The sequence below is a fragment of the Lepisma saccharinum genome, chromosome 2, assembly GCF_977018435.1.
Source record: "Lepisma saccharinum chromosome 2, izLepSacc3.1, whole genome shotgun sequence".
NCBI lineage: Eukaryota > Metazoa > Arthropoda > Insecta > Zygentoma > Lepismatidae > Lepisma > Lepisma saccharinum.
Window position 1 is genome coordinate 202669458 of NC_139230.1, and position 20484 is coordinate 202689941.

Sequence of the window (20484 nt, forward strand, 5' to 3'; positions counted from 1 at the left end):
TAGGCTTTTCAGATGAGGATTAAATTAGTAGGTAGTGAGTAAGTTATCTCTTCCCTCAAATTTCCCAGATACTAATTTATCCAACATTTTCAGACAATGTGCGAATTTAAGACTAAAAAGGGCAATTGTACAAAAATAACTATGATGTGCAGTTCTTGTAGAATTCTAAATAACAAAACAAACAACTGAATCGGTCTCACGAACAACGTTGTAACCAACAGTATTATCTAGAGACGTAAAGTTGGAGAAAAATTGTTTTGGATCCGATCATTGGCGGATTTAGTGGAGGGCTTAGGGGCACGTGCCGCCCCCAAAAGCCATGAGTAAGAAGTATCATGAAAAGGGATGACATTGTTATTTCCCAATGAACAAAAAGAAGTTCGAGCAACATAAAAGAGAATCCTCCAATAAAATATTTCCAAACTGCCAAAGACTACAAATAAAAAGTTTAGCACAAATAGCCTAGATCTATTTGAAACTGAAATGTGGCTCCACTGAAAATCGAACCTGAGACAACTTGATTAGATGTCGATAATTGACATCAAATGTAGTGGCGTCGTACCAATTTTGTGCCCCCCCCCCTTTACAGGAATAAAAAAGGGGCTCTATAAATAGAGGTTGATAACTTCACCTGTGTTTTCCAGTACGCTAGATTTTTATACATAAAAAATCTAATGAGAATTCAACAACACAATTTATACACCTCTTGTTTTAAACTTTTAACTAAGAAGTTTAGATAAGGGAATATGGTGCAAAATGGCCATATGTGCCGACGCAGCCAACAATTTTAATTCAATTAATCGATATAGGTCTATATATATATATGTGTGTGTGTTGGTGTGTGAACGCGCGCGCGCAAACATAGCATGCTGTGCCCCTCCCAGAAAAAAAAATTCTGGATCTGCCTATGGCTTCGAGAATATAGTAGTGGCAAATTTTATGAAGAGATGGAAGAGTTTTCTGCACTGCGCAACTTCCTATTTGAGGAATAACGTATAAGATAAAGCAACATGGCTGATGGTTGTGTAGTTCGTGTGACCGATACAATTTTAGGGAATCATTTGACACCTTTGTTAGCATGTTTTAAAGAAATACAATTTACAGATACAGGTTACAAATGTATTTCGAAATGTATACACTTCATGAAGTGGAATCTATTATATAATGTATGCATTCAAGAAAAATACAAAAAGTAATACTGTATTATTAAATTAATGTTTATTTCCGTTTCCCTCCCTTTCCCTTCTTCTTTTTCTTCTGGGCTCCAGGCCATGGAAATCCCCGGACCTTCAACAAATCTTGCACATTGTGGCAGATGTAGTAGGCATTCTCCATTGCGGCTTCGCTGAACACATCACCTTGGTAACGAGCTAAAAATACACACATAATAAGAAGGGTTTCTTATAAACATGTCTAACACCTAACAAAATATTCTTAACTCTCCCCCACACTCCCTTTCGCCGACCGTATCAACATTTCGCCTAATGGCTTATCAGCACCCGTCAATCAGATCTGACAGCTGCCCCATATTAGGCGAAATGGGATATTCCGTTTAGCCTAAACCTTTTGGAAGGGAAATATTGCAAGTGAGGAAAATCTTGACGGTCTCTGATGTAGCTAACACACTGTAATCAACGTAAACACCAAACAATTCGGAACGTGCCGATGTTAATTACGAACAGTCACACTCACATGAGACAAACAGTGTGTCAGTCACATGAGCCAGCAATATAACATCCTTAGTCGTGTGCTAAGCGCTAATTAAGGTAAGGTTCAGTTAGGTTATTATATTGTATTATTAACCTAACCTAACCTTAAGCCCTAATTAAACATAACAAAATAGAGCACTATCTCCCTGTTCAGAGACCGTTAAATTTCCATCATCTGAAATATTTCCCTTTCAACCAGTTTAGGTGAAATGGGATTTGGCGAAAGGGGATATCCCGTTTCGCCTAAAATGGCGGTCAGGTAATAAAATCACATTATGTTGTGCTGATAAGCAAATAGGCAAAAGGGGATTAAGCGAAACGTGACTACAAGGGTTGGATAAAAAGTAATGGCAACACTGGTATAATTGCTACTTGACTGTATTGGCAGAGGAGCACGTGTTACATTCCTTCTATGTAATCGCCCCCCCCCCCCCATCTCTACGACCTTCTGCCACACGTATGGAAGGCGTCGTACACCGTCAGCTCGTCCATCTCTGTCGATGTCCCGCAGTGACCGCCCTATAGCACGTATGATGGCTTCGCGCGTGTCGTAGTGCTTCCCGCCCAGTGGTTCCTTCATTTTGGCAAAAAGGTCGTAATCACACGGTCTCATACCGGTGAATACGGCGGATGTTCCAGTACCTCCCACTACCAGTTATGCAGGAGCGCCGTCACAGTGTTCGCAGTGTGACACTTTGCATTGTCAAGCAGGATGATGGGACACCGTGCCAGAACGTGCCGTCGCTTCCTTCTTAATGCGAGACGAAGGTGGTGTTGCAAGAAGGTGCAGTAGTAGGCTTCGTTGACCGTCTGCCTAAGAGACGTTGTTCTTCTTGCCTAAACATATTGTTAGGGCGCTTGCACTCTCGTCCTCTGCTTCAGAGCACTGCTGTTTTTGACTGAATAACATACAATCGCACCCCACTCACTATACTTCCTCGTCTGACATTCCTTTATCAACCACGAAACGGTTGTGGCGCTGTGACTCGCCCCTTTCACGGGACAGCAGTGTTGCCATTACTTTTTATCCAACCCTTGTACATGCTTTCGTCTTATGAATCAGGCAATGTTACTAACTACAGATTCTGTCAATTACAAATGCGTGCATAAAAATGCATGCTTGTGAGAGACAAGGTGGTTTCTTGAACTTTTCGTCACAGACTTTTGAAGATAAATGCACTGCAGAAGGCACAATTATCTAAGTTACATAATGTTATATCCTTGAGTTAATAAAAAAAATATTCCTTACATATGAGGAAAAATAATTTACATGGCCCGTCGCCTTGTAATCAGGGGGTCCCGGGTTCGATACCCGGTGGAGGCACATAGTGGTTCGGATCCCACTTTAAACTGTAGGTCCAGTCACTATTACACTTACTGTGCATAAAGTGGACTTAAAACACCCAATCAATCAATCAATCAATTTACATGGCCGAAATATATTGATTTCCTGATTGCCTGACTCAGAAATATAAGAACAGTCCATTAAGTAGAATGTGTGATTTGTATAATACCCTTACAATTAATAACCAGAGCTCAGATTTCTCATCGCCAATCAAACTTTACAAAAAACTGATAAAATTATAATTACAAATACATTGTACTCATTTTGTTACTAATATTTTATCTGCTAGTACATATTACAATTATACATGTAGAGGGTATATGTATTCATGCACAAGTCTTTGTTCTTGTAAGTGAAGGAATCCCGATTGGTTAATTTGATTATTTTTTATTGTTTAATTTAATACTTGTATTATCGGTGTGCGTATGTTTGTACAGTATCTATGCTACTTATATTGGTTCTGTTTGCATTTTTTGTATATAAACCAATACATGTATATGCTTTACATATCTGCCTTCTGTAATTTGAGGTTTCACCTCTCTTGAGGGCAGTTATAAAATAAAGAAGTAATTGAAAACTAAATTCTTTGATTTTTCAAGTTGTACAGTCACCCGCAATAAAAATTGGACATCTAGATCCTGAAATACTCTCTTCCCTGCAGGTGGTAGAAGTTGCCAGTGAAAATTTGCTATTATAATCCACTTATCGCCATAGAGTTAAGCAACACGCATGACGCCTTGCAGGGACGCGAGTATTTCAGGATCTAAGTGTCCTATTTTTATTGCAGATGACTGTACATTCACGGACACTTTTGCGCTGTAACGACTCCAATGTAATGACCTCAATGGGATCATTAAAACCTAAAAATGTCCGTGACTGTACCAATATTGAGCCTCAATTGACCGTAATAATAACGTTGAGATCTCCTTCTACAAAGAAACATATTTTCTCTTAATGCTGTTATGTGAATAATACAGTTTCTGCTACTAAAAATGTCTTTAGTCACTATGATACATCATAAGATTAATGAATAATACTACTATAATCCTAAAAGTCAGATAAATTCTTGGTGTTTCAAGTGGAAGAATTGCTCATGAAGGGATATACGGGGTGGGTGAGAAGTAAGTAGGCATTGAACATTTCCTGTGGGTTTTTTTAATATTTAAGCAATGTCAATGAAACTTTCTGTACATATACATTATGGAATAGGATTACCTATTATGTGCCAACTCAGAATTCAATGTAGGCACCGTCGGCATCCACCAGCTTCCTTCAACGAACGGGATGGAATCCACGGTCTTCCTGCGTAACATCACGAAACCGTGCCTCCATTTGTTCCACAGTGCCAGGTTTTGTCTTGTAAACTTCTTCCTTTGACCAGCCCCACAGGAAAAGGTCGCAGGTCATGAGGTCCGGACTTCTGGCAGGCCATTCGTGAGGTCCTTGTCGTGTCGTCGTTCCAGCCAACGTCCCGGAAAATTGTGGTCCAACAAGGCCCGTACGGCAAGTGCAAAGTGTGGCGTGTATGAAAATAAGCTCACCAATGTGTCCCAGCGAGATACGATGGGCCAAACTAACTAAATCTCTAGCCTTCTTAAACCCGAAGGTTCATAAATGCAGCAACAAAGGCCTTCCACTGACCCTATCTTGAGAAAGATCTATATACTCTTTTCCATCCCTACCGATTTCCTTTAGGCAAAACCCAGTGTGGTATTTAAGAAATTTCCAGTGGGGGGGATTCTACTGACTGTCTAGGGACAGCATGAAATCATGATAAAATTTATCAAGCAGAGGGGGGACACAAGTATCCAGAGGGGGGGAAATCCACCCCATCCCCCCTACAAATACCACCCTGGCCAAACATACCCTTGCAACATTGTCAGGTAGCGTTCGCCATTCATGGTGTCATGTAGAAAATATGGACCTACAACTCCATAGACTATCATATTGTGAAATATGCACATATGTAATCCTATTCCATAATGTACATGTACAAAAAATTGCATTGAGATTGCTTAAACATTACAAAAACTACAGGAAATGTTCAAGGCCTAGTTTCTTATCACCCACCCTATAGAATAGACTGCTTAGAATTTCAGCAGCTCAAAAGACAAATGAGAGGATGTAGGTATCACAAAAGAGGGAAGTGGATTTCTTTCCGACCTTCCGGACGTTTGCGAAGTCGCTGGAACTTTCATCTCCTCGTGACAAACAGGGAGAGTAAAGAAAACGCACTCCTACAAAAGCGGTCGCCCTTTGAAGTCAGGTTCTGAAGGCATGCTTCCTCTTCATCTCCTGTGGATTGGCACTCGGGAGCCATCTGCAAGGATTGCAGAGCCATTCCCCCATCCCCTCTGTCTCTCTCTCTTCTTTCGTATTTAATCTTTAATGTTCCCATTATGATGTGCGGTTCTTTACCTTCACTCTCGTGTTCTCCGGAAAGAACTAATACTGTAAAATATTGAGCGATTTCTTCTAACTGCTCAAGTTTCATATTTCAAGTTAATAATTTATATTGTTTGTCATTCCCATGGCGTCGGGAATAAGGGTCGAACGGGTGCGTCGACACCCCCGTCCCCCCAGGAAGTTACAAAAAATATAAATAAATTTGGAATTAAATTCATATATTTTTATAAGTTTATTACTATCTAATAACAATTATAACCGTGGTAATAATTATTATTGCTATTATAATCAAGTTTTATTAAATGTTAACAACAGGAAAAAGTTCATTTTAGTTAGAATTCGAACAGAATAATCAAAGTAAAAAAATGCATTAGATCCATAAAATTGAGTGAAAAATACACGAAGCAGATTATATTTTCATATCATACCATTTAATTAAACGAAAAATGATTTCGCAGTTTCCTAAATTCCAAAAATTATAGTTTTATGTCAGAGGTCACACAACACAAACTTTGTAATATTTCGTCTCGACTTTTAACGTCCTTTCTTGAACGAGATGTGTAAAAGTTAATAACGAAAAAGGAATAACTGTGAATTTCAGTACACTGTATGAAATGTACAAAAAAATAATAGAAGAAATTTATGTAGGATATTCACTCATTTGGTGGATCGAATAGCAGTATTTGTTCTGTTCTAAGTTAGACGATTTCTTTCTCAGACGATTTCTTTCTTGCTTCCTTTCAGTGTGTGAGAGTATTCCAGTCAGGCAGAGTTCATACGCATGGATGCGCATGCACTGTCAAAGTAAAAAGTTGAAAGTAGACCTTCACTCGTTTTGATCCGGTTTCGAGGTTTTTTGTTAAATTTTCTCAGTAAAACTCTTAGCATTTCTGCAGTGTTTTTCTCTCATTTTGATCACATTTCGTGCCTTTAGCGTTCATTTTTCAGAAACTAACTAACTAACTCTCTAGCCTTCTTAAACCCGAAGGTTCATGGCTGCAGCAACACAGGCCTTCCATCTGTTCCTATCTTGAGCAAGTTCTATATACTCTTTTCCATCCCTACCGATTTCCTTTAGGTCCATCTCAACGTTGTCCCTCCATCTTCGTCTTGGCCTTCCTACAGGTCTCTTACCATCTGGTTTCCCAACAAGAATCCTGTAAACTCCTCTTTCCTCTCCCATTCGTGCCACATGTCCTGCCCACCTAAGTCTTCTTGATTTAATTATTCTAATAATATCTGGACATGAGTACAAATTATGTAGTTCTAAATTATGTAACCTTCTCCACTCACCTGTCTCCTCATCCCTTTTAGGTCCAAAGATTTTCCTAAGGATTTTATTTTCAAATACTCTCAATTTATGTTCCTCTTTCAATGTAAGGGACCAAGTTTCACACCCATATAATACCACAGGCAAAATTACTGTTTTGTATATTTTAACTTTTAGTTTCTTAGATATTAAACGAGAAGACAAAAGTTTATGAAGAGAGAAGTAACATGCATTTCCTGAATTAAGCCTACTTTTTATTTCCTCTTTAATATAATTTTCATTTGTTAATATTACTCCTAAGTATTTGAATTTGGAAACTGGTTCAAACGAGTTGTTATCAATAATTAGATTTTGATTATTACCTAACACTTGGTTTCGGCCTGTAAGCATATATTTAGTTTTCTCTTTATTAACTTCCAAACCTATCTCTTTAGCAGTTTTGAAAAATATTTTAGCATTATTCTTAATTGTATTCACATCATCCCCCAGTAAGTCTACATCATCTGCATATGCTAACAACTGAGTCACACCATTTAATTTTAGTCCTTCTTTAGTTTCTTTTACCTTCCTTACAGCATATTCTAAGGCAAAATTAAAGAGCAATGGAGATAATGCATCTCCTTGTTTATTTTTCAGAAACACTGTCCCCTTTTCTGAAATTAAACTCCCTTGAAAATGAACGCAGAGATACGGGACTTGGTTTTCCGTGATAAGTACATGGTGCACTATCAAGTTATGCTCTGGGAAAACCTTTCTCTTTCACCTCTCTTCCCAGCCTAAGTTTTGGTTTTTGGTTTGATTTGGTGTTTTAAGTCCACTTTGTGCACAGTAAGACTAATCGGGACTGGACCTACAGTTTATAGTGGGATCCGAACCACTATGTGCATCCACCGGGTATCGAACCCGGGACCCCTAGATTACAAGGCAACGACCCTACCACTGCGCCATCGGGGAGGCCCTTCCAGCCTAAGTCTTCGAACCGCCACGTGTAGGTTGGAAACAGGCAGTAACGAGTGCAATAATTGCAGAAAAGGTGAAATGTTGAGGCTGAATTGGAAATTACCCAACTTCAGGTGACACAGTCTCCAGTTTCTCAATAAAGAAGAAATTAGACATATAGTACACAGATATTACTTTATATTTGAAATGCTGTAAATTGATTTTACTGTAATATTCCCTGATAAAGCTTTTTTCCTCAAAAATGTGTACCATCTTATTCGCCGGTACGACTTATATGCCGGCAAATACGGTATTAAATTTGAAATTAAATTGGTACATTTTTATCAGTTTACAATAGTTATTATTGTATAATAACAATTATAACCGTGGCAATAATTATTATTGCTATTATAATCAAGTTTTATCGATGGCCTAGCCCCCCACCCCTATAAAAATTTCTGGCGACGCCCATGGTCATTTCTTACCTTTTCCTCTTCCTTCTTTCTTCACTACTCTGGCCTCTTGCTTCTTCCCTTTGCTTCCTTTCTTCCCTTCATCTTCCTTCTTCCGTCCTGCTTTTGCGATCTTTTTCTTTCCTTTCGACCCTCCCTGCGAAGTAAACAAAGTAATTCACCTATAAACAAAATGGCCTAAATAAGTCGCAAAGCTGCGTACCAAAGTATTTTATCCTGCCTAGATATTTACAAGAAAATTCCTTTTGGAATAAATGAACCGGTTACACGAAGAACGTTAGTAGTAGCAATGTGAGTTACCAGCGGTTAGCTTTTTAGTGTTAGAACTAATTTATATTTAGTGCAGGCGCGTATATTCTAGGCTACCTAGACTATCGCCGAAGCCCAGATTAAATACAGAAAATAATCGACTATCAAATCTGACTGATGCTTCACTCTCAAACAACGACCGCGGGAAAAAATGATAGTATAAAACCTGCGACTCCTGTGCACCGTACTCCCGCGAGGAGAGGAGGGGAAAGTGGACCATGCTTCCTTATGGCCCGAGCTGAACGGAAGAAAAGGCTGCGCGCGGATTTTTCGTCCAAGGTTTGTTTTTCTTGTGCTCGCTCTATACATGGGGATGGACTCCTTAAATTCTTCCCCGACCAGCGCCTGGAGGCGGTCGGTGACGTATTTGTAGTGGCTTCTTAGACAGGGAACTCTTCGTTTTACAACGGCGGTAAAATCTTACAGCGATGCAACTAGCATGGGATTTTCCCAGGTAAGGGAAATTTTGAAACTAAACTACTATTACAGGAACGGGAAAAGAGTGGCTGGCATGTGATAGGGAATTTGTCCTCTAGGCCAAAACAGCACTGTCATGAAGGATCATTCACAAAGAATACCCATGTCCATGCCTGGATTTGAACCCGGGTCCCCTGGCGTCGTAGTGCGCTGTGCTAATAACAATTTTACCACAGAGGTTGCCAAGAGAAGAATGGAGATCCTGTCCAAATTAAATATTCAAGGTAAGAAGTTTATTATACGCGTATATTTATTTTATTCTCACGTAGGCCTACATAAATATTTCACAATACGGGCCTCTATATTTTATAAATAACCATGAAATATTTGAAATGTTTTCCTTATTGTTTTTATATTAATGAAACAGTGATATTTTTATAATTATTAGTAAATTGTAATGTATGTATTTTAATCGCAATGTCAGTCACATCACCTTAAAATCCAAGAAATTGAACGAAAAAGAGCCTCCCATTTGAGCATTATGATAAAAAGAGATAGCCCAGGTTTAAACCCAGCATACCCCACTGATTTAGTGCCACTACTATCAGGGGCGGCTTAAAGGCCGAGCGACCCGGGCCACTGACCAGGGAGCCGATTTCAGGGGGCGCCCCCTTGAGTAGCGCCAAAACCTTATTTTTTATTACACGAGCGTGGCTATTTATTTATTTTAGAAAGATTTGGATTTGTGTAGACAATAATTAATTGGAGTTTTGCTGTATAACATAATAAGTATTGCAAAAGCTTGTTACTTGTTTATTTTTTGTTTCTTTTGTCCTTTAGTTTTCTCCTCTGTTCAAAATTTGTAAGACAGAAATTTAACAAATTTGCTCTATTCAATATCATTTACATAAATACATAATGCATGATACAATCAGGCGCGGATCCACGGGGAGGGCGATGGGGGCGATCGTCCCTCCCAAATCAAGAGCTTTGACAAGGTTTTTTCCATTTAATTTATATTTCATTTGTATATCAGTATTATACAGTAAGCTCTCCTTTATTTAATTGGTGTAATCATTATAGATGCTTATTATGAATATTTTATAAATATTGTAATACCGATTTTAGTTATTATTATTATTATTATTATTATTATTAATTATTTGTTCCCAAGCTTGTATTGAGGATGTGTGCTAAGAATATACATTCTAAATCAAAATTATAAAAATAATAAGTAAATAACGACCCTAATGCTTTATGCATATTCATACATTTTTACATCAACAGGGGCGACATGTTTCTATAGGATAGATCCTTGTTTCTTCATTTGCCCATTTCTACTCACATCTTTATCTTTTTTAGGTTGATCACGGCAATGGAAATATATAATAATGATTGAGAAAATTAATTAGCATCCTTTACTTATCCCAGATTTAGTCCCAGTACCCTTGTTTTCAGCTGTGCGCATTAATCCCTGTAGACCACGGGGAGTTCTTACATACTGCTTTTGTAAAAGCTATGTAAATACTGGTTGGAATGGACTTCCGCAGGAAAATCGAACCTACTAAGTGCAACTCCTGGATGAGCGCAGCATGCACTTCATTCGATATTTGAACCCAGAATTTCAGATTGCAAAAATTGATGTATGGTGTCATAAAGCTCGTCATACTTTGCTACAGCACGCAAATATCCATACCTCACATGGGATTAGAACCCAGAACTAGTAATATCGCAAGACACTAGTTTGAAAAGTGTCTATTTGTAATATGACGATAACAGGTCTAGAAAAATACGTGAATGCAAAAGTAATGAACACACTTTAAATACTTTGTTCTCATAACAATAAATTGCATGGTATTTTCCAGAGATTATTAGTCCAATTGTTTGTGGTGCAATGGCGCACGATTAATTAAATAATTATTAATATATTACTATCATATTATATTATTACCATATATTATATTATTATTAATATTCACGAGACACTTTGTTCGGACGCCTCCCGATACGTGATTGCAAGCTTCGTCGTTGTGTGAAGTTTCTGTAATTTTCTCTGTTGTTCAGTTTTAAACTCATTCAGCAAATTTATGGCTGAATGTATACTTCTCATTGCAAAATACCAGAATCTATACTGTATTTTATTTTTTAAAAGGGCGCAGGCACGTATCTAGAAATATGTTTCGGGGAGGGGTCCGAACCAAGTGTCTCAGGAATAATAATAATCATTATTATAATAATAATAATGTTTAAATTAAAATAATTATATTAAATCAAATTAATACTAATTACAATGCATAAATTAATATTATATTATTATTACACGATTACGTAAAAAGACTGTAGCTATAAAAATAGAGATATAACAGCGCATATTCATTACGTAGCTTACCTTTAGTTAATATTGGAATAGTTTACATAAAAACAAGTGCTCTGGCAATGAAATTAATGTCAAATAGATGAATGATTGAATATTTATCAAATAACAAAAATGATCTCACATGTAGTTGGAGAAAAGTAAGTTTCTGATTTAAAAAAAGTTCAGAGGAAATTAATAACTATCGATTATGCAACAAATACTAATATTTTCATTACATAATTTTAGTACTTTTAAGTCTTTTTGGGAGGGGGTCCGGACCCCTGGACCCCTCCTAAATACGTCCATCCTGTCCTTCAAAGCCGTATGATCCCAATATAATCCTTGTCTTCCAACAAGTTCAGAGGAAATTATACAACAACGGCTAAACGAATATATTTTTCATTAATTAATTTTAGTACTTGATAAATCTTTCGGGGGGGGGGTCCGGAACCCCTGAACCCCCCTTAATACGTTCTTGAAAGGGCGCTTTCTAAAATAACGTTGAAACAAGCGACACTGTGTTTTGAAATGATAGGAGCCAGATCTTGCCACGAAAAATTGACCGAATGTAATGGATGGGCGAAGCCAAGAAAATGCAACGAAAAATTAGTGACCTTGAGATTTTCCAGCTGCAAGTGTGCAACTATTTGACTCCAGCTTTTGGCAATCGCAGCGTCTCGCCAACGGCAAGGGAGAATTTCCCTCTCGTTTTCTTTGTAAGTGGATGACCCGCTTTAGGGGAAGGTTGCCGAGATTGGACCGTTACCTAAGTTGGACCGCCTTTGTTTTTGCCTATAGATGAGTATTTGAAACAGGTGAGTTGGCACTACATTTTGGCAAGTGCCGTGCGCAAATGACTCTGTGGTCAGTCAACTAGAGACGTTCGACAAAGTAGGAGTGCTGTTATTGTGTCTCCATTGTTCGTGTTGCAATTATTGTGCTTCGGATCTTAAGCTGTTGTGTAGAGTAGGGGTAAGTAATCAAATGTCCTGCAATATATTATAAAAGTGTAAAGGCGGTCAGGGGCGTGATGCTGATCACATCACCCCCACTCACAACCGGATCAAGAAAGTGTGGGGCGTTACCCCCACACCCCCTATACGCCTTCATGGCATGGTGCTATGCACAGGGGAGCACTTTACTTTTTTTTACCTTTTATCAGTAAATACGTTGCAACTATAATGAAAATTGTTGCATTAAAAATGTTGTTTTACGCAAAAACACTTTTAATTCAATCTAATGTTAATAATAATTGTCATTTACAGTTTAACTTCTCCAGGTCCAACATAGGCAACCGGTTTTTCAATTTGGACCATTTATCCCATTTCTTTTTCCTTATTTTATAAATGTTAGTACTGATATATTTTAAAATTTATTACTATCCGATGAAAGTGCATGTAATGTTCTATACTTTCTTTAAAAAATATTTGGAATTAGTCTTTCATAGAGAAATGAATTTAAAAAAACCAAAACTGGTCCAATTTCCGCAACCTTCCCCTACAGTATGTTTAAAATAAGACTATTATTTTTCGTCATTAAAACCGTATCTAACATGGTCATGTCATTATTGGAGGAATGTGAAAAGTAGGAAGACAAGGGTAGAAAGTTGGAGGACGGGGTGGCAGGGCGGACTGTAGGGGGGCGCCAAAAATCCAGCTCGCCCTGCTGAAAATGTTAACTTAAGCTGCTCCAGACTAATATATTCCCAATATGTTTAAATATGTTATCAAAATGTAAGAGGAATTAGAACTAAATTAGATCAAGTATACAAGAGTATATTAACCACCAATTATGACTTTATATTGTTAACTGAAACTTGGTTAATTAGTAGTATTTTTGACAGCGAATTTATAGATGATAGGTACCTTGTCCTACGTCAAGACAGAAAGTATGGAAATGGGGCTGGTTCATTAATAGCTGTCTTAAATTGCTTCCGTACTCAACAATTTGAATTTAACATTGACAACGTACAAGTGGTTTGTATTAAGGTTGTGATAGACGGAAATGTTTACATTATTGTCTCAGTATATTTTCCACCAAATTCAAAAATTGAAACATATCATGATTTTTTTGTAAAATTTGAAGATGTCATTAATTTCAACCCTTATAATATTATACTTATTGGTGATTTTAATCTACCTCTAGTAACTGGTCCAGATTATGATCTATTGGAAGGTGATCGTATTTCTTTAGAATTAGCAAATTTTATTTCTATGTTTAATCTCCATTCCTTCAATAGTATTAGGAATGGCAATGGAAGAGCCTTAGATTTAGAATTAACTAATTTAAATTTAACTAATATTAATGTCATTAGATCTACTGATACGGTTGTACCTGAAGATTACCATCACCCTGCATTGATTGTCGAAATTCTAAATTATTTTATAAAATTCAGGGAAAAGATCAGTGACGTACCCACTTATAATTATTCAAAAGCGGATTTTCTTGGCCTATATAAGGAGCTGGAGAAAGAAAATTGGGATCAAATAATTAAACATCATAATCCAAATACTGCATTATCACAATTCTACTCATTACTAGACGCAGTTATAAGTAGGTATGTTCCTAAAAAAAAAAATTAAAAGATTATATCCAAGCTGGTTCACATCTGAAATAATAAGAACTCTAAAGAACAAAGAATATTATAGGAAAAGGAAGAACTATTATAACAACATTATGTTTATTGAGACACGTAGGAATTTAAAGAGTATGATAAGTAAAGCATACAAGTCTTATTTGAGAAATGTTGAGGAAAATATCAATGATAACTCAACGATTTTCTGAAATTTCATTAAAAACAAAAAGAGAAATTTAAGTAAACAGAAACAAATGACTTATGAAGCCCAAAATCTTGAGTCCAGCAAGGAAATTGCCGAATCCTATGCTAAGTATTTTAACAGTGTGTATTCCTCTACTCCCTCCTCATATTCAATTCCTGAACCTTCCTATACTGAGGTAACTCATTGTCTTAACATTCACTCAGTAACTAATGATGATTACAACGAATCTGTAAAAAAATTGAAATCGAGTAAATCTAGTGGTGCGGATCAAATTCCTACTTATATATTTAAAGCTTGCGCTGACGTATTACCCATACCACTTTGTCATATATTCAATCAGATATTAAAAACCCAAATATTTCCTGATATTTGGAAAATTAGTAAAGTAGTTCCCATTTTTAAATCTGGTAATCCTTGTGATGTAAAAAACTATCGACCTATATCTCTCATTTCTGCTCCGTCTAAGATATTTGAACAAATTATTTATAAAAAAAATATTTAAACATGTCAAACCATTTATAACTACAGAGCAACATGGGTTTTACCCGAACAGAAGTACTACAACTAACTTGATCACATTAACCCAATTTGTTTTTGACTCATTTAATGAGGGATCCCCAGTAGATGTAATGTATATATTAATTTTGCCAAAGCTTTTGACAAATTAGACCACTCAATTTTCCTTTAGAAATAATCAAACTTTGGCTTTTCCATAAGTTTATTAAAACTAGTAACTTCCTATTTAAGTAATCGAACCCAATTTGTAACATATAATCAGGTAACCTCTTTTCCGTTTATTGTGCACTCAGGCATACCATAGGGTTCAAATTTGGGCCCTTTATTTTTTCTATTATATATTAATGACTTACCACGAACAATTAAATACTCCAAGTGCTTATTGTTTGCCGATGATGTAAAAATATACAAGAGAGTAAATCATGAGACTGACTGTCTAGCTCTCCAATCCAATTTAAATAATTGTTACGTTTGGTCACAAACAAATAAGCTTTCTTTTAATGCCAATAAATGCTTTGGACTTTCCTTTGCTTGACGACATATAAGATACACTCACAAATATATAATTAACAGTAATTCTTTAAGTAGAAAAAGCATTACCAAGGATTTAGGAATATGATTAAACAACAAACTCACCTTTGATACTCATATTTGAAAAAGTAGTTAACAACTCTTATAAAATACTTGGCTTTGTTTTAAGAAACTCCAAAGATTTATTTAATATCAACTCTTTAGTATATTTATTTAATAATCTTGTACGAACAAAATTAGAATACGGGAGTACGGTATGGAACCCATATACTCTATGTGATCAAAAGTATCCGGACACCCACCTGAAAATAAAGTACAAGTTTGGGCAACCCTCCATCGGGAACACTGGCAGTCAATACAGTGTTGGCCCACATTTAGCCTTGATGACAGCGTTCACTCTCACAGGCATACTTTCAATCAGGTGCCGGAAGGTTTCCTGAGGAATGGCAGCCCATTCCTCGCAGAGCGCCCAAATGAGAAGAGGTATTGATTTGGATCGGTGCGGTCTAGCACGAAGTCGGTATTTCAAAACATCCCAGAGATGTTCTATGGGATCCAAATCATGACTCTGCGCAGGCCAGTCCATTAGTGGGAGGTTGTTGTCGTCAAACCACTCCCCCATAATCCCAGAAGTATGGACGGGTGCTCGGTCTTGTTGAAAGACACAATGGTCATCCCCGAACTGATCTTCGATTGTAAGCAGCATGAAAGCTGTTAAAATGTCAACGTAAGCTTGTGTCGTGACATTGCCATGTACAGCAACAAGGGGACCAAGCCCCCTCTAGGAGAAACATGACCACACTGTAACCCCGCCACCTCCGAATTTCACTGTCGGCACTATACAGGCTGGTAGATGTCGTTCACCAGGCATTTACCACACACACACCCTACCATCGGATCACCACATTGTGTTCTGTGATTCATCACTACACACAACGGTTTTCCACTGTTCTATGGTCCAGTTTCGACGCTCCTTGCACCACACGAGGCGGCGTTTGGCATTTGTCTGTGTGATGTTTGACTTATGGGCAGCTGCTCGGCCATGGAAACCAGGTTGCCGCACCTTGCGCCAAACAGTAATGGTGCTCGGAGTAGATCCTGAAGCAGTTCGGAATTCCTGTGTGATGGTGGCGATGGATGATTGACGATAATGCTGTAAGACCCTCTTCAACACTCGATGGTCTCTGGAGGTCAACATGGGAGGTTGGCCTGCACGCGTTTGGGTTGTACACACCCCTTCACTATAACATCGGAAACAGTGGACAGAGGGATGTTTAGGAGGGTGGAAATCTCACACACAGACTTCCTACACAAGTGGCACCCAACCAACTGATCACGTTGAAAGTCTGTGAGTTCCTCAGACAATCCCATACTACTGTCCCACACTGTCTGCAGACTACTGAGTTCGCTGACTATGTGTTCCACACGGTAGATGGCAGTACTGTGTCGCCTTCTATGATAAACACACGTTTCGCGGTGTGTCCGGATACTTTTGATCACATAGAGTATGTCATGCCATATCAATAAAATTGAAAAAGTTCAGAATAAATTTTTACGACATATTTACTACAAAACATACAAGAGATCTTCATATTCAGATCGCATCTCCTATGTTAAATTACTAAATGAATTCTCATGTGATACACTTCAACGAAGACGCGAAACGGCTGACCATATACTACTATACAAACTTATTAATGGTATACTTGAGTGTGAAAATCTTTTCAGTTGATAAACTTTAACGTCAATTATAAGGTATTAAGAGTAAGACAACCATTTTACTGCAATAAATCAAACACAAAATTCCATCAAAATTCTCCAATCATTAGATTATTAAGTAAACATAATAATATTGTCTCGAATGGAATTGATTTGGATTTTGCTTTTAATATTAAAAACTTTCTATATAGTTTAAATAACATATTAGATATACAAATAAAACAGATCCAATTCTAGAGTGATATACAGTATTTATAGTCTCAAATACAATTTATAGCTTTTATCTCATATATCTGTATATAGAATTACATTTTGTATACATATAAATGAATTCAAATTTGAACTTTGCTTTGTATTGATTATTGCTGTTTCTTATTTAAATAATGGCATTTGTATAATTTCTTTATTATTCTCAAGCTTTTATAGCTTGTTACTCGTTTATTTTTTTATTTCTTCTGTCCTTTAGTTTTCTCCTCTGTTCAAAATTTGTAATTTTTTTTTCTATTTGTGTAACTTTTGTATTTGTATAACTTTTTGTATTCGTATTTATCTAAGGTTTTGTGTAATAATTACTATGTATTTGTATCATGTATTATGTATTTATGTAAATGATATTGTATAGAGCAAATCAAATTGTAATGTCTATTGTAAGTGGAGCATTAGCTTTGTTACAGGCGACTGGTTAATAACTAAATAAATAAAACCAAAAACACTTATTTTTTCAACTTAATGTCTATATTGACAAAACTCTTGATTACAACATTGTTCGTGTGACCGATTCAATTAAATAAGATTAAATTTTACTTAAAATTTAGGGTAGCTTTAGCATTTCCCTAGTTTTGTTTACATAGGGCAGTGAACAGGAGTAAAAAAATGTAAACATCATTGAACAATTTCCAATATATTTTGTATTGCCTAGTGCGCCATCATCTTGCTCTTAGAACTCAGGATCTTCACTTCGGAAATATCTTCACTAACTGCTAGATCACAGAGACTGGCTAAATCATTAAGGAAACATATTTTTAAGGCTTGGCTGGACCTTTGGCCGACGGCAGGGCAGTTTTTTTAGAATTTTTCCTGTCCTTTCCAAAAACTGCCATGATATTCCAAAATTTTAAAAAATTACGTATGCTTTGAATTCCTTCTAGAGCATCCATGTGGTGTAGTGTCGCTGTTGCCTACATATTATCAATAGTTTCTTGGCTACGTAAGTACGTTCACCGCGATAACGAAATATACAAAAGCCGAAGAAGCGTTAAGTTATTTAGTGTCGCTTTTCTGCCACTTTTGGTTAATCGCTACGATGAGGATCAGTAATGATATGATGAAGGGGCACTCACAAAGAACACCCATGCCCAGGCAGGGATTCGAACCGGGACCCCTGGCGTCGTAGCGCGCTGTGATAAACATTCCGCCACTGAGGTCAGGTCAGAATTCTAACTCGTCCGACCGCTTCATGTAATTTTCAAAACACATTCTATCTCTTACACGGAAAATCACAACAAATCTTAATAGGACATAGAGCAAATACGGGAGTTATAAAAATCTGAAAATTCAACTTCGACCAATGAAAACTTCGAACAGTTGGTAGAAAAGTGTTGTATTGGAAATACCATTTTGAACCTTAGTCATTTTTTTTCAAAATAAGCCGTTAAATTTTTAGCTTGACATAAATTTTTCGTAAAAAAGCATTTTTTAGAAAAAAATCCTCATAAATGGGAGAAATTTAATTTCTTATCAAAATTATTGTATTTTATGATAATAGGATCCACGTCGACTCACCAAAAATTGTGGAAATTTCAGAGGTCAGGGAGTAACACCTGTCTCTTTGATGTGAAATAATCATCAACTAACTTTTTTATTTGAATTCTGTTATATTAGCTATTTTCATGTGTTAATTGTACTCAATAGCTTGTCAAAGGTGTGCATGTGACCGTAAGGGAGTTATGGCTTGTGTTTTAGTAGTCAGTGCCATACGTTATCTACCTGATATCAGAATTAATCTTACTCACTTTCATAAATCGCTGAAGTTTGCAAATACAGTCGACTCCTTTTAATTCGAACTTGGATAATTCGAATTACTCGGTAATTCTAACAGGAGTTTATTCCCCCTGAAACCATCTTTAATGACGTGGTGTTTTTGTTAATTCGAATATTTTCGTGTCCCCTTGGAGTTCGAATTAAAAATAGTCCGCTGTATTGATATTTCAAGAAAGTAAATTAATAACGTTTATTGATTTAGTGGTTTAGGATACGCCTCTTAAACGTCCAAAAATTTGGATTTACGACAGATGTGTAAAAGTCACAACAGCCATAAATTCTTCCAGTTCAGAAGTTTTATCATTCCTCAATCTTGAGAGACATGTCTCATCCGAAACAGGCTTCTGCTTTTTTCTTTAACTCACCTCCAAAGAGCTGGTAATAAAAGACATTTTATGGGCACTATCCTGAACAGGAGGGATTTATTTTCTTCTTTTTTTCGAAAATACTTGACCCACATTTCATGGTTTCTTGGTGCCCCATTTATTTCCCCCCAGCAATCCAGGAGTTGCAATTTAACAGATGCGTTATCATTGTTACAGGTAAGAAGGATAAACAGCGCCAAAGTGATAATAAAACTAGGTTTTACTTACGCGAGTGGAAATACTCTGATGCGTTTACTGTCTAAAACAGGGGAATCCTCTGTTTTTCATTTGCTCGCTGTATATTCTTGTCGAATACAGACAGTAAGATACAGACTTATGAGTTAAAATCAGGGTTGTTAAAGGTCCAGGAATTTTAATTAAATTCAATTCCGGTCCAGGAGAGAAAATCAGCAAGCGTAAATGGGTTCTGGACCGTAAAGAACCTTTTTATCTGTAAGGTATTTCAATTCGGTCCAGGAACCTTTATTCCACGATCAATTTAAATACGGTTCGGGAACCTTTTTTCCGAACCAATTTAAATTCGGTCCAGGAACCTTTTTTTTTTTTTAAGACAGTTTAAATAGGGTCCAAGTTCCATATTGAAATGAAACAATACGCAACTTGGATCGAATACGGATCTGACGATAAACAATTATCCACTTGTGAGCATGAAAGACTAATCCAGGTGCTGGCTGTCTCGAGAATCTAAGGTATACAAGGTAGAAATGGGCGAAACGCAAACGATGCAGTCATATTGCGTCTCTCCATGTAGCCCCATTCTCTCGCGCGCGTTCCTTCCCTTGGTTGCAGCAGCACTGCCCGTCCCTGTTGAGATATCTGCTGGGAACACAGCAGCCTCACGTTACCTCATCAACGGCTCCTATTGGCTGAGGTTCCTGGATCGGATGCCAGAGGCCAGAGCAACACGTGACGAGTTTGTTTGAACTCAATATAGTCCATGGCGTTATGTACAGTAACAAGGGAGTTTTTGAACGTGGCCCACGAGAGAACAACAGCGTTTTGATTTTTTCCCTGTGCTACGTTATCTGCAACCGCAGTGTGACATTCTAACGTAAAACGTAGAAGGCAACTTTTGATCGGTCAACCCTGGTCCAGGAATTGTAAATAAATTCAATCCCGGTCTGGGAGAGAATATCAGCAAACGTAAATGAGTTCCAGACAGTGTATAACCTTTTCACATTTAAAGCATTTCAATTCGGTCCAGGAACCTTTTTCCGGATCAATTTAAATACGGTCCAGGAACCTTTTATCCTGATGAATATAAATTCGGTCCAAGAACCTTTTTTTA

At 37.1% G+C, this 20484-nt stretch overlaps 1 protein-coding gene across 1 annotated transcript in view; it reads right to left on the reverse strand.

The window, feature by feature from the left end:
* Positions 1–1115: 1115 nt before the first annotated feature.
* The window catches only part of LOC145981025 (small lysine-rich protein 1), a 28159-nt gene continuing 8790 nt past the window's right edge, over positions 1116–20484 (reverse strand). Inside the window, exons 3-4 of the mRNA XM_083114126.1 lie at positions 8155–8278; positions 1116–1370 (exon numbers count right to left, since the gene is read on the reverse strand). Of these exons, the coding sequence (XP_082970252.1) occupies positions 1219–1370; positions 8155–8278 (276 nt within the window). The 3' untranslated portion in view covers positions 1116–1218. The remainder of the gene's footprint in view (positions 1371–8154; positions 8279–20484) is intronic.